Here is a 14097-nt window from a genome sequence, read left to right on the forward strand (position 1 = left end):
GTCTGTAATTTTCCAGATTTATATCCATTAAAAAAACAGATGCTCTAAAGGGAGGGGGTGGACTCCTTCAGTGGTACAGCAGAAGTTGATAACTTCAAAATCATTTACAGCAGCTTCAACCTTGCCTGAGTGATTTAAGTAATTAGTGAAACTGGCACAGCACCACCAACCGTTTATTAAAGAAAACGTGTATGACACATGATTATCTTAATTCTTTTAATTAAAACAGTCCCTTGCAAGGCATATTATTCAATTATGTTCAAAGAGGTACATAGAGCATGCTGGCAAAACTGAACCGTTGAAGATACTACAGGAAATAAGAAATTTCCATAATGTGAATGAAACATTTATTTAAATGTATTGAATATTGCACATCTCAGAGCCTCCAGAGGTGGAAAAGACCAGGCCAGGTGAGCCATAGGTTGAATTGGAGCCCGAATCCAAGGGCCAGGGCGTCCCCGCCAGACGCATGACGCTCGAATTTGATCTTCTTGAAGCAATTAACTAGAGTTAATTGAAAGCGGAAGAGGATGCCTGGAGCTGCGATGCCATACCTTTAGGGAAATATGAAAAAAGGAACACGAATCAAATAAATGAGACTGTTTGTTCTTCGAGGCTCAATAGGATGTGCCATAATAACCTTCAATTACTATATTGGTGTACAAGCTGAAATTCAACTTGATTACAATAGCCGCAAGCCATGCAGATCTAGTTATGGGCTTTATTCAAAATTAAAACTAAAACAGAAGTAGATTTTAAAAAACACAACCACAATTCTGTGATTTATCTAACGCCAGCTAGTTAACTTCATAACTTACTCTCTGTTCATTTTCCCACCCTTAATCTTGCAGAAAGAAGGCTCAAGAAAATCAAGCGGATGTAAATCACAATCATCCATGTTGTTTTGCCTCCACATCACCCTGACAGCGCTTTATTTAAATAATCTAGCTGTGCTGTATCGACAGGTATGAGAAGATTCCCACAGAATATCAATTTACTACTCTATGGATTCTTCATGACTTGGCAGTAAGGTAATAATAACAGGCAGGTGTAGCATCTAAAAGTGGAAAGTCCAAGTGCACGTGTTATTAGCTAGCCAGTAGACAAGATAAAATACAAGGTCACAAATTTTAACCTGCCCTTTATATGGAAAATCTGCAATATTTTATATTTGCCACATCGTTAGTGGATAGGTAGCTAGCTATAGTAATTAACCTGCAAAATGTGTTCTTAATCTGTTGATTGCAACTGTCAAACATTTTTTAAAAATGTGTTGAATATTACCCACTCACAGCCTACAGAGGTGGAAAAGACCAGGCCAGGTGAACCACAGGACAAGTTAAACCCCGAATCCGAGGGCCAGGGCGTCCCCGCCCAAACCCGAGGGCCAGGGCTCCCGCCAGACGCATGACGCTCGAATTTGACCCTATTGAAGCAGACGAGCCCACTAGAGGTAACTTAAGCGGAAGAGGATGCCTGGAGCTGCGATGCCATACCTTTAGGGAAAGATGAAAAAAGGAACACGAATCAAACAAATGAGACTGTTTGTTTTTCGAGGCTGAATGGGATGTGCCATCATAACCTTCAATTACTATATTGGTGTCCAAGCTGAAATTCAACTTGATTACAATAGCCGCAAGCCATGCAGATCTAGTTATGGGCTTTATTCAAAATTAAAACTAAAACAGAAGTAGATTTTAAAAAACACAACCACAATTCTGTGATTTATCTAACGCCAGCTAGTTAACTTCATAACTTACTCTCTGTTGATTTTCCCACCCTTAATCTTGCAGAAAGAAGGCTCAAGAAAATCAAGCGGATGTAAATCACAATCTTCCATGTTGTTTTGCCTCCACATCACCCTGAAAGTGCTTTATTTAAATAATTTAGCTCTGCTCAATTTCAACTTGATTACAATAGCCGCAAGCCATGCAGATCTAGTTATGGGCTTTATTCAAAATTAAAGCTAAAATAGAAGTAGATTTTAAAAAACACTACCACTATAGTAATTAACCTGCAAAATGTGTTCTTAATCTGTTGATTGCAACTGTCAAACATTTTTAAAAATGTGTTGAATATTACCCAAGTCACAGCCTACAGAGGTGGAAAAGCCCAGGCCAGGTGAACCATAGAACAAGTTGAACCCTGAACCCGAGGGCCAGGGCGACCCCGCCCGAACCCGAGGGCCAGGGCTCCCGCCAGACGCGTGATTCTCAAATTTGACCTTCTTGGAGAGGGAGATCCCACTGGAAGAAACTGAAGGGGAAGAGAATATACCTTTAGAGAAAGATGAAAACTGACCACTAACCAAACGAATGAGAGAGATTGTTCTTTGAGGCTGAATGTGATGTGTCATAATAACCATCAATTACTATAAAGGTGTCCAAGCTGAAATTCAACTTAATTACAATAGCTAGCCAGCAGCCAAGATAAAAGGTCACATGTCACAATTTTAAGCTTCCCTTTATACGAAAGAACTGCAGTATTTTAAATTTGCCACATCGTTGGCAGACAGGTACCTAGCCATAGTAGCTAATTATCCTAGCTAGTTCACACTTCATTCTCCCCCAAATGATCCCATTATCGACTGGTATCCGTGCTTAGACATGAAGACAGTTCAGCGACCGAGGACTGACACGCAGCTGTCACAGCTCTTTTAGAGCAATCCGACGGTTAGCGAGCCAATGCTAGATAATAACGTTAATCGCAGCTACAGTAAATAGTTGGCAGTTAATCTGCTAGTTAACTAACGTGCTCCATCGCCATGAAAATTAGAGTCTGTTACCGCAAGAGATGTGCATAAGTAATGTGTGAACTAGCTAAGTTAACCATCTCAAATAGACAGCTTGTCTGCTAGCTAACCTAGCTAGAGAGCCCAATGTTACCTGAGTCGTTGAATTCAAGTCCGACTTGACACTTTAGCCTTTCCCATTAGGCCTCATCGTCTTTTTAAACAAAATTAACATACTATTCATAAAATCCATATAGAGCAAGTTTTATGGATGATCTGCTCAGTGAAGCTGCATTATTTCTGTTATAATACGGACACGGCAGCATTTTCACGGCATGTTTTCTTAATCTGTTTATTGCAACTGTCAACACATACGAATGATTAATAATTAATGTAAACTGTTATGCAGCGAATTAAAGATACTATATTTTCCTGTTTCCCTAGAAATAATCCAAACTGCAGTGTCTGCTTATTTATGCTGAAGCACACTTAAGTGGGTATATTTTTTGTGGATTCCACATATACATTAAAAGGAAAATGTTGCCCAATCATGTCAGAAATAGCAAAACAAAAAAACACAGGCTCCGAGTTACTGAAAGAGAAGTACGCGATGAGGTCCTGGTAGAGCATAGGCACAGGTTGGTCATACGTGTTTATGAGGAGTTTAATTTAAGCAAAATCCTCATCACACACCCAAGAAGTCAAAGCCTGCAAAATCCCCAAGCAGCAAGACTGCATCAAGTTAGCACTGGCTGAAGCAAAAATAGTGCTGTGTCCTGCTCTGTGGCTCATCCACTCTACCAGTCTCTTAGTATTGGGCTTAGTGTGCTTAATTCATCTTGATGTCCTAACTGACATTCAAAAAGAAATGGATGTGAGAAGACAGTGTAGGAGTTCAAATTTGAATTGGCTTGAAATGTAGGTTGAAGTGCTCTTCTGCAGCTGAGCAGCTCATTTTCTGCTGAGCATCTTCACAGCCCTTACAAGGAGAGCATGAAAATGATGGAGGGGACAAGAAAAATCAGAATAATGCTTTAAGGACTGGACACATTTACAGCTTCTCACACTAAACAAAGTACTCCAAGGTAAAAAGTTCATCAAAGTAAAACATGTTTCATCCATCTTTCTGTGAACTGATATTTTAATGACTGACAGACAAATCCTCCAAGACTTGGCTTGGGATGCTTTGGTGTACAGGAGAGGTTTGAACCCCTTTCATTAAAGAAAACGTGTATGACTCAGGTGCTAGGGTATTATCAGAATGTAATTTATTCCAAATGTAAACACATGATTCTCTTAATTAGAGATTCCCTTATAAGGCATATTATTCAATAATGTTCATAGAGGTACAAAAAACAAAACAAAACAACAAAACCCTACTGAGTCTGGAAAAGAACATCTTTATCAATAAAAAGTATCAAATGACCTGAACACAGTTGTACCACCATTACAAACTCCTTGCTTGAGTCTGCATGTATACATGTATGATAGTAACATATCAGCCAATGAATGATGGACTCGAGTTTGTACTCGAGGAAAGAAAGAAATTTTCATAATGTCATAAAGAATCAAGTGTTTGGAAAACGTCTAGGAAAAGAAAGAAACATTTATTTAAATGTGCTGAATATTGCACAAGTCGCAACCCTTGAAAAACCAAGAAGAGTTCTCGGTCTGCTTAAGTACTGTGTACTGCAAAAACACAAGTAGAATTGAATTTTCCACAAATACACATACAAGAACCATAGAAGAAAGCATAGTGTTGGTCTTATAGAACGAGAGACACAAAAACCTCAGCTACAATGATCAACAATTACACAATGAAGTTTGGATTCAACGGAATTTCGTTTTGAACTACGGTAGAGGGGCCTCTTTATCGGCTACTCGAATACTAGGCAACAACCTGATTCACCATTTGTGGATCACATTTGAGCAGTAACATGATTTGGTAGAACACTTGCATTTGAAACCATTTTTGTCTTCTTTTATAGGTGGAATCGGAGGCCAGTTTGGTGATGTTTTAAATCTACTTGAAGAATAACAAACAAACAAAAAGCCAACCCTAATGTAACATTTAAAAGAAGCACCAAAGTGGGCATCAGATTTACCATCAAACAGGGTCTTGCTGCTGTCGAAGCCTGTGCACTGCCGCTTGCAGATCTCCATGTTCTGCAAGCAAGATTTCACACTGCAGCGAGAGACACACACACACACACACACACACACACACACACACACACACACACACACACACACACACACACACACACACACACACACACACACAGGTGGGGGGGGGGGGGGTTACAGTACTAGCAGAGAAACTCTGATGCTATTTGGATTTCTAAATTAACACGGTGTTCCTTAAAATGTTTTTGAAACACTGACATGTAGATTGGAAGGCCTGGAGCAACTCACTGTGCACTCTGAGGGAAGTGGAGGAGGTGGGTCATGGTCAGAAACGGGTGGTTCAGGGTCTTCACTGGCGTGATCCTTTTGTGAGCGTCTAGCGTGAGCATCTTCTTTAGTAGGTCGATGAACTCCCGCCGGTCGGCCTTCTCCGCCAAGACGTCGGTGCCTTTCAGACTGGTCATATTGACCTGCGAGAGAGACCCATGGGTGAGTCATATTATTCACCAGCAGAGGGCGGCAATGCACCCAATACGAACGAAGTTCTGCAGCAAATTTCTACGCACTGCTCTGCCCTTCGCAGATGTCGTTCTCCAGAGCGACTTACATGCGCTACTCATTATGACAGCAGAAACGCTCGACCTTTCAGCTAGCACCTTGTTCTACCTGCTCTATAATGTGAGCTGCGGGAGCCCTTTGTCACGTTCTTCAATTTCACATCGCAACACTAAAAGAAATGCGTATAGTTACGCGCACAAAAGCCCAAATAACCTGCATCATGTCGTCAAGGCAGTTTAAAATGTACTTCCGAGTCTCTTTGGACTTGATGCCACGCTCCGAAGGTGTCTGGAGAAAGGAAAGAAAAAACAAACCATTCAGCTCCACCATTAAGTTACATGAAGTCATTAAGTTGCGTCCCTTATAAAAAACACATGGCATTTAGCATTTGAAGACAGGCAAACCTTGAGTCTCCACAGGGGGTAGCAGTAGAAATAGTGCGTCTTGGTCGCTGCGCTCAACATGCACTCTGCTGGTAGGCCCTGCGTCTCGGAGATGTAACGGATCTGCAGAGACACCATACGGCAAAAGGATTATGACTTTATTTTGAGTTAATCCTTTCATTTTCAAAGTGCATGTCTAAAAAAACAGGCCATAGAAACTCATTTATATTAATCCTAAAAATGAGCGGGCCGACAAAGCAGCTAAAAGGTCAAACTACACACACACAAACACACACACACACACACACACACACACACACACACATATCACTACAGCCACAAAACCACTACAGGTCTGCACCACTGATGCTGTACGGGCGTTAAGGCACAGCTCAAAGGACCATGTGCTTACCTGATCATATTCGGAGGCTCCGGGATACAGGGGCCAGCCCAGGAACAGCTCAGCAATGACACAGCCCAGGGACCACATATCGATGGCCTCACAGAATGGGAGACCCAGGATGATCTCAGGCGATCTGGACCAAAAACACAGAGATCGCCATCATGAAATCAGCCTCGGCTGATAATTCCGTGGGGGGGTGTTTGTGTTCCTAGACATTACACACCCACTATTCTAGTGTAACATGGAACCAACACTACAATGCACCAACACTACAATAATGTTCTGTTTTGCATTAAGTAAATACAGAGTACCAATGCAGTTAAACACCCGTTACTCAGTATATTACACTGTTAATTAACAGTGTAGCTACAATGTAATAGCGGTTTTGTACAGACTCGCTAAATACTGATATTACCAAAGCCTGCAGTTCAGCGCATCCTAACTAATCTCAGACACCGAAGACGGTTCATTAGGTGTTTTTGCTAAATAACAGCACTCACATGACCCAATAAAAATAAACCACTTATAAATCAATCGTGCTCCAGTTAACTGTAATGCTCATCATAGGCTTTTAATGTGTAGCAGGGTTATTACAACTGTCCACAACATGCAGCTCTACTCTAAAGCACACTCGAGTGCAACAAGTGCACACTTATTTCTAACACGCCTCAGCACGTGTCCCTCACCGGTAGTATCTGGACTGCAGGTAGCTGGGGGCCTTGGAGAAGTGGCTAGCTGAGCCGAAGTCGATGACCTTGACGCGGTACGGCTGCCTGACGGGGTCCACCAGCATGATGTTGTCGGGCTTGAGGTCGGTGTGGATCAAGCCCAGGCTCTTCAGTTTCATGAGCGCTTTGGCGACCTGCTGCAGCACGGGCCGGATGCATTTCAGCAGCAGTGGGCTGAACTTGCTGCGCTTGAGGAAGTCGTAGAGGCTCTGCCCCAGCATCTCGAACACCAGGCATATGTGCTTCTTGTGCTGGAAGCAGTCGTACGCGCGCACGAAGTTGAACTCGTCGGCGTTCTCCCTGCTCAGCCGGCTCAGGATGCTCACCTGAGGAGGAGCAAAGGAGGGAAGACGGAATACGCGTTAAGCCGAAGCTACGTGGTCACAGCTTCAAAGTTTGATACTGCTGACAAATAGCCTACTTATTTTCAATAGCATCAAGCACTTTGTGTACTTCCCTTCAACCATTTACTTCTACAGGATTTGGGAGATGCAATTATGGAAGTGGTCCCTTGGAAATGAACCCATGAACTTGCTTTTGGTACTCAAACAATGCAGATTAATGCTCTTTCATAACAATAACATTTTTAATGCACATCCAAACAGGTATGGCTTACACAACTGAAGCTAAATCTTCTTTTTAGAGTAAGCTTCAAGCTGTCCGTGTGTTATCCGAACTAGTTCCTACTGAACTAGTGAAAATTAGAACTAGTGTGCCAAACAAGTATTTCTGTGCTACCCTGGCTGTATACAAATTCCACAGTGTGCGTTAGCACATCTGACACCAACAGAACATATGTTGTAAAAACTGAAACAAACAATAACAGAATCAGGGCTACAGCTGATTCTAGGCCATATCAATAGCTCATTTAAAGCAGGCACAACTTTCCCACCTCGTTCTGGCCCTGTCGAGCATAGGACGGATGACTTTTCAGGATCTTGATTGCGACTACTTCACTGGTGCCCCGCTTCCAGCACTTGGCGACCTGGCCAAAGGTTCCACGGCCCAGGGACTCCAAAACCTCGTAGCTGTTGGAGACGGAGCGGAGGATCTCGTTCTGCACCAGTTGGTACTCGCAATCGCTGCCCCTGGCCACACGCTTGGACAACCCAGGGGAGGAGAGCTCCTCCAGGATCTGTACACTGTTGCTGCTGTGTGCCTCCTCTCTCTTCCTCTTGAGGCTGCCCCGCTTCTGATAGCCGTCAGCACGCCGCGAGGTCAATGCCTCGTCTCCGCCCTGCCAGCTGGAAGAGGAGGAAGACGACGACGAAGCCTCGTCCGAGGCTCCAGAGGGGGAAAAGACCATGGCAGGTAAGCCATCGATTGAATTGAACCCCGGATCCGAGGGCCAGGGTGTCCCCGCCCGAATTCGAGGGCCAGGGCTCCCGCCCCGCGCAGGATTCTCAAATTTAACCTTCTTGGAGTGGGAGATCTCACTGAAGGAATCTGAAGGGCAAGAGAATATACCATTATGGAAAGATGAAAACAGGACTACTAACCAAATGAACGAGAGAGATTGTTTGTTCTTTGAGGCTGAATGTGATGTGCCATAATAACCATCAATTAGCTAAATTAGCTAAATCACAGAGCTTTGATTTTTTTTAAAACATCTACTGCTGTTTTAGTTTTAATTTTGAATATTTCTGTCTGAAGCAGAGCAGAGCCCTGATCGATGCCATTGTTTTTTGGGCAGGCTTTAGCAAGTGATTGCTTTCTCTTTACACGCTTCTCAGAAAAGACAAGTTCTTTGTCTTGCGTTACTCAAAGGTGGTTCTGTGTGCTAAAACAACATCTTGACCTTTCAGCGATGCTGCCACACTGAAAAACAGAAGGCCAAGAAAAAAACAGCTTCTATTCTTAGACTCTCTGGCACTCTAAGTGCTTGCTGATACCTTGCTGACTGCAATATTTCCTACACCTTTCCAACTGAGAGGCTCCTGAACTTGCAGCACCTCTGTCAATTAATCAATTGCATAACAAGAGTTCATCCACTCTATAATTGAGGGAGATACCCCCTCTAATCATTAATGCTCATCATTACAAAGACCATTAGTGTAAGCTGATGAAAAATGTTTCAATGTATTTAAAAGGTAAAGAACAGAGTAGCAATGTAAAGATACCATTTATAATGCATTACATTTTAGTCTTTAACACAATCTCTTGCCCTGAAACAGTGTTTAGGGCGATTACAATGCTGTTTCAATATGTTTAAAAGGTAAAGAACAGAGTAGCAATGTAAAGATTCCATTTATAATGCATTACATTTTAGTCTAAAACACAAACTCTTGCCTTGAAACAGTGTTTAGGGCGATTACAATGCTGTTTCAATGTGTTTAAAAGGTAAAGAACAGAGTAGCAATGTAAAGATTCCATTTATAATGCATTACATTTTAGTCTAAAACACAAACTCTTGCCTTGAAACAGTGTTTAGGGCGATTACAATGCTGTTTCAATGTGTTTAAAAGGTAAAGAACAGAGTAGCAATGTAAAGATTCCATTTATAATGCATTACATTTTAGTCTAAAACACAAACTCTTGCCTTGAAACAGTGTTTAGGGCGATTACAATGCTGTTTCAATGTGTTTAAAAGGTAAAGAACAGAGTAGCAATGTAAAGATACCATTTATAATGCATTACATTTTAGTCTAAAACAAAATCTCTTACCCTGAAACAGTGTTGTTGGGCGATTACAATGCTGTTTCAATGTGTTTAAAAGGTAAAGAACAGAGTAGCAATATAAATATTCCATTTATAATGCATTACATTTTAGTCTAAAACACAATCTCTTGCCCTGAAACAGTGTTTAGCGCGATTACAATGCTTTGAAACGCTGTTTCAATGTGTTTAAAGGTAAAGAAGAGAGTTGCAATGTAAAGATTCTACTTATCATGAATTACATTTTAGTCTAAAACACAATCTGGGTTTGTGTGTATATAAATGATGTAATGTTACTGTTGTGGAACAAATTACTTCCATTTCCATTTTTTAAGGCAAAAATATTAAATGTTGGAATTTATCATTACATATTCATATGAATATGACTTTAATTTGTATACATATTTGTTGACATTAGCTGTTTTGATCAGTCATTTTTGTGTCTGGTTGTTCTAGCTCATATTTAGCACGTTGTCCTTGACCATGTCCCTCTGTCCACAGGGTGGTGGTGTTGGACTGTGTTACAGACACGCTGCTGTTTTCCTGCAAGGTGCTAGTGGTCGGATTTGTAGGTGAGAAATATAGAGTGAAGTCATGTGTATATTACCCATACTACACTTCATCACATTCTGACCATGATGGCACATGGCAACACACTTTAATAGGTAACTCTGAGGGTTTTTCTACATTCCCTGTAAGGTCTGCTGGCTTTCTTCTTCTTCTCTGGGAGAATCAGGCTGCCATATGACAATTTCCAGCTTCAGCTGCTGCATTATTACTGGTTGCCCGTTATTGTACGTATTGTAACCTCAGAAAAGCTCAAGTGCTGACACTTGCGTCTGTGTGAGAACAAAACATCAGCATATTCAGTACACTGAAGAAATGGTTCTTTCTTTTTTAGATTCCAAAATGCTTATTGACAGTGATTGTAAAGTCACTTTGTTTGTAAATAACCATGATTTACACATTTATTCTGGACAGCAGTTCCTCTCATAATACTGAAGGCCCAGCATGTATATCTACTACTGCTGTTTTTTTAGACGGTGATTGTGGGAGCTTATTTCATCGCGCAGGGCTTCTTTAGTGTGTACAGCATGTGTGTGGACACCCTTTTCCTCTGCTTCTGTAAGCTGCACACACACACACACACACACACACACACACACACACACACACACACACACACACACACACACTCTCTCTCTCTTCATTCCAGCAGTTCATAATGACATTGGGCACACACAGTCGAAAGCTTGTATGGTCTCGTCCCTTTACTTCAGGGAGAATAGAATTATAAAAAACATTATTAGCTCACATTTCACTCTCAAGCTACTACACATATGCCAATCATGAGGACTATATTGGTTTTATTTCCACTATGATGTTTCTGTCTCCTCTAGTGGAGGATCTGGAGCGTAACGACGGCACCGTGCAGAGACCATACCTCCGATTTACTCCTCCACATCAGCCGACTTTAAAAAACCATTTAAAGCTCTACACATCATGGATCACAGAATGTCTGTTATTAACGCTATACAAGAACTATACTAAGGTCATAGATCTAGACTAAGACTATAAAGTTATTTCACTTAGCTAAATAACTTTAATACATAATTTAAATCATGCAATGTGTAATAATATTTCTTGTTTTTGTTCAGGAGATGTGCAGACATTATCTGCTGTATTATTTTTGTGGCTGCCATTGTCACCTATATTCTTATTCGCTCCCTGGGTAAGAAACATTTCCAACTACACTTTCATGGGGGAAAAAAAAATCATTATTATTGTGGGCTCAAGCGGAAGGTCTTTTACCCATGTATGGCTTGTGAGATATCCTTCTAACGGAGGTTCTAACACAGCGTGGCTGCTTGGAGACTCTCGTCATGTCGTGTTGCCCCAGAACTCCACTGGGATGTTTTGTGGAGCTGGAGTCAATGTGTAAGTCCCTCACATACTGGATAAGTATTTATATCTTCACAGGAATACCAAAACAGCACACCCAGTATGTAAGGAACACCGTCAGTATTCTTTCGAATGGACTTTAGTGAGTCGGACTAGGGTTACAATGGAGCTGTGCAGGTGCAAATCATGTGGAAACATGAAACATCAACAAGACAAGATGGGTTAGACTTTAGCTTTAAGATTTTCATGATTGGCACTGCACAGCAACAAGTGGAACCAATCAAATCACTTGTGTTTAATGATTGTCTCTAAACCAAGGGGTCCAAACTCAGGTCTAGGAGTGTCACAACACTGCAGAGTTTATTGGTTACCCCAGTCCAATTCACCCTCGAAGAAAGAACACTTAGCTGGGTAGTGGTGTGACTCTCCAGCACTGAATCCTGATACACATACTCAAAAAATTGAATAAAAATTGTTTATTTAATTGGCTAATATTCATGTGTCAAGCTGCATTTGTTTCCTGCATCCTCTCGTGTTTCAGTGACAAACCAAACGTCCTCTACTTTGACCTTCTGAAGTGTGCCAGAGCAACGACAGAAATGGACGCCATTCTAGAGGGTCTCCAGTGTCCAACCACTCAAGTGAGATTTCCACACAAATGTCCTGTTGACATTGTACAGAAACCAAACACGTATGTCAGTAGCCTTTTAGAAATATGCACATGAGACTCATTTATTACAAAACAGTTTAGCATGTAGTATGTGAATGCCAGTTTGTAAGTCTGGGGGCTTGGGTCTCCTTTTGCTGCTTGGTTTGGGAGCCTTTTGCTCTATCATGCAATGAACAATGTGTAAATAGTGTAGATAGAAATATAAAAAGCAACACTGTGTTTAGCTACTCAAATAAGATCTCCTTCACTCTGTGTGTTTGTGCGTTGGTTTGCAGGTCTGTGTTAAAAAATGCCCTTCAGAGTTCTGGAAGTTGCCCCCAGAGGCGTATGCCCCAAATGCCCTGCCTAAAGACTTCTTTCAGCAGCAGTATTGTGACCCTAGACTTGACCTCGCCCAAACCACATTGGTAAAACCTCACACTGCAAATAAGCAATGTAACCAGCTTCATCTCTGAGAAATAAACCCTCACCTCACTCTTGACAGAACAGAATTTGTCGTATCAAAAGTCTTTGCAATATGCAACTCTTTGTACATGTAATTCATGCATTGGCTTAGCCACTCACGCATACATAGCATTTGTGCATACATAGCATTCTGCATGTTAATGAGATTTTCACATGCATTTCCACTACAGAGTGTCCAAGACATCCTCAATCAAGAGCTTTGTCCATATTTCTACACGCCAAGTAAACCAGGTAAAGACAGCAGGATTACACAACTACCTGTTAATTTGTCCATTCTGTTTTGTAACAGTTTGACTATGCTATGTACCAAAACATAACCAAACCACCAGGAAAGTACTTATACCTGCAGTGATAAGTCAGCAGGTTTAATTGTTAGTCATATTATTTTCTGTCTCTCCCTCCACCCAGAACTAGGGAGATGTCTGCCTAGCTTTGACTGGCAGGACGTTCCTCCAGACTTCTCTCTCCCTGGATTCGCTTCCGTTAATGAAACAGTCGAGCACATAAAGGGATATATGGAGTAATCCTTCACACACACTCACACACACATTTCACTCTCAAGCTACTACACATATGCCAATCATCAGGACTATATTGTTTTTATTTCCACTGTGATGTTTCTGTCTCCTCTAGTGGAGGGTCTGGAGCGTAATGACGGCACCGTGCAGAGACCATACCACATGCCCAGGTCTCTGTGGCAAATCCTCTACAAGAGAGACAGCTTTCTCCCTTAATGAATAAACCATCCAGCATATATTTGAGTCTTTTTTCTGTTGTTGTAACTGCAAAACTGTTCTCAACAGCATTTCGACCACTGTTTTGTTCAAAAGAGATCTGACGGGGCGGCCTCTGGACTGATCCAGTTTTGACCGAACGGCAGACACACACTGGATGTTCTGGCAAACATTTACATATCTGGCTGGACCTTAACCATGTTGCTCTGTTTATTTGATACGCCTACTCTTTTCATATACCGCACTGCTTATTGTGTAGGAGTAGGCTTGCTCCTAAATGTGGAGTATATGAGAGGCTTAAGGGGAAGTTGATATATTTAATTGAGTTTTAGTTCTTTGCCAACCTCTCTCATTATGTGTGAAAGATCACATTTCATGGGATGCTACAATATATTTTTTTTAATTCCTGAGTGTAATAATGTCAAGATTGGCCACCCTCCTGGACTCCCTCTTTCCGTGGTTGCACGTCTTGCGCTGCAGGCCGCTCCCCCCTGCAAGCGTTGGTCAAGACGGGTAGACGCTTACCTGGGATCTCGTCGTTATCAAAATAAACGTGAGCCTGCTTCTTCCGGGAACGACGAGATGCCCGTGTACAGGCAGCCACGACCAAGGCACACAGCAGGGTTTAAATACATGAACTAGAAACGAGGGACAGGTGTACGCAATCAGTGTGAGGACAAAATGAAACCGTGGAACGGAACAAAACACAAGACATGGAAAACACGGAACATGGAAGGGACT

The 14097-nt window shown here is 41.8% G+C and overlaps 1 protein-coding gene across 1 annotated transcript in view; it reads right to left on the minus strand.

Moving 5' to 3' along the window:
• Positions 1–14097, minus strand: part of LOC145659208 (homeodomain-interacting protein kinase 2-like) — a 92711-nt gene that overhangs the window by 28166 nt on the left and 50448 nt on the right. The window contains exons 2-9 of the mRNA XM_081720353.1: positions 7823–8174; positions 6889–7256; positions 6212–6335; positions 5821–5922; positions 5630–5704; positions 5147–5328; positions 4837–4916; positions 2152–2256 (exon numbers count right to left, since the gene is read on the minus strand). Of these exons, the coding sequence (XP_081576479.1) occupies positions 2152–2256; positions 4837–4916; positions 5147–5328; positions 5630–5704; positions 5821–5922; positions 6212–6335; positions 6889–7256; positions 7823–8174 (1388 nt within the window). The remainder of the gene's footprint in view (positions 1–2151; positions 2257–4836; positions 4917–5146; positions 5329–5629; positions 5705–5820; positions 5923–6211; positions 6336–6888; positions 7257–7822; positions 8175–14097) is intronic.

Source organism: Electrophorus electricus, chromosome 9 (assembly GCF_041902795.1).
Source record: "Electrophorus electricus isolate QZ-2024a chromosome 9, ASM4190279v1, whole genome shotgun sequence".
In the NCBI taxonomy this organism is placed as follows: domain Eukaryota; kingdom Metazoa; phylum Chordata; class Actinopteri; order Gymnotiformes; family Gymnotidae; genus Electrophorus; species Electrophorus electricus.